The sequence below is a fragment of the Guyanagaster necrorhizus genome (genome assembly GCF_019112545.1).
Source record: "Guyanagaster necrorhizus MCA 3950 unplaced genomic scaffold BT62scaffold_15, whole genome shotgun sequence".
Lineage (NCBI taxonomy): Eukaryota > Fungi > Basidiomycota > Agaricomycetes > Agaricales > Physalacriaceae > Guyanagaster > Guyanagaster necrorhizus.
The window spans coordinates 1,316,528-1,317,726 of record NW_025064894.1 but is presented as its reverse complement, the minus strand read 5'-3'; the positions used below and the strand labels follow the sequence as shown (position 1 = coordinate 1,317,726).

Genomic DNA, 1,199 nt, shown 5'->3' with positions numbered 1-1,199 from the left:
ACTGGAGCGCCATTCAGATGGATGGGGGATCGGGCACCGTTTTCTGCTTCAGTGGTGAGGGATCAAGGCATTGACAGTGCATGACCCAAGCAATGCAACTGAGCGAGAATACTTCCTGCGCCAGGACCATGTATTCAATGCCGACATGTTCAGTACTCCTGGTGATGATGTCTTTGTTGACGTTGCACTTGAGCTGTCTGTGAAGGAGGGAGCAGTTATGTGGCACTCTGATGGCCATGCAGTCGCGCTACAGAGACTACTGCAAATGCATCAGACCGAAGCCAACAAGTGGACGCGTTTCGGTTACTACAATTACAAACGGGATACATGTGCACATCTCACCTCCGTCGCAGGATGTCACATCACAACACATACCACACCGCTCGGACAATTCAATGCAACCTTTGTCCAGATGTACACAACCGATAAATGCCTTACCTATGACATGCGGGCAAGCAATAATGCCAAGTTTGTTACAGCAGTTAATCTGATGAAGAAGTCAAAGTACACATACAATGAGTTTCTTGGGAAATTGTACGGTGTCTTCGCAGATGCAGCATGGCATAACGATGTACACGCACGGATTGAGGCACGAGTCCCACTGGCTAATGCGGAAGATGTGTTCGCAGATGTTCCAGTTGCGAGCTTCTTGGATCTGGTGTATTGTGTTCCACGACAAGACTGGTGGTGAGCCCATTTCTAGAAGCTATATAATGATGAGGATCAGGGCTAATAGTATCCACAGGCAATTTAAATCTGCCAGAGCTCTCAGATTTGTGACATTGATCCAGTGGCAGAATGAAGAGCACAACACAGACATGCGACACCATTACTATCCAGTCATCCTGACATGTCTTGTCGCATTTATGGTGAATTCACTTCATGCACGGCCAGAAGAGCGATCAGGACACAAGATGTTGATGCATGCCATCTGGCCGCGAATGTACTGGCAGGAAGATCATCACATGATCCTTCCATGCACGCGAAAGAGAGACGGGACAGATGAGCCAGGACCATATGCAGAGGGAGGACTCTGGTGGATTCCAAGCAGTGTGATTGCGTGGCCAACATGGAATGGAGGTGGTACAAGAATACCATGATGCAAGAGTGTCATCCAAGTGCCCAGTGAGGCAGGTTGGAATTTGTTGGGCATTAGAAAGACACTGAATGAGTTCTGTTCTGAAGATAGTCGCATGAAG

The 1,199-nt window shown here is 48.2% G+C and overlaps 1 protein-coding gene across 1 annotated transcript; it reads left to right on the top strand.

Moving 5' to 3' along the window:
* Window positions 1–145: 145 nt before the first annotated feature.
* BT62DRAFT_1007231 (uncharacterized protein) lies at window positions 146–691 on the top strand (the record flags this gene model as incomplete). The annotated part of the gene is made up of 1 exon (XM_043177328.1): window positions 146–691. The coding sequence occupies one exon, from the start codon at window positions 146–148 to the stop codon at window positions 689–691; it is 546 nt and encodes a 181-aa protein (XP_043038973.1).
* Between the last annotated feature and the right edge of the window lie 508 nt (window positions 692–1,199).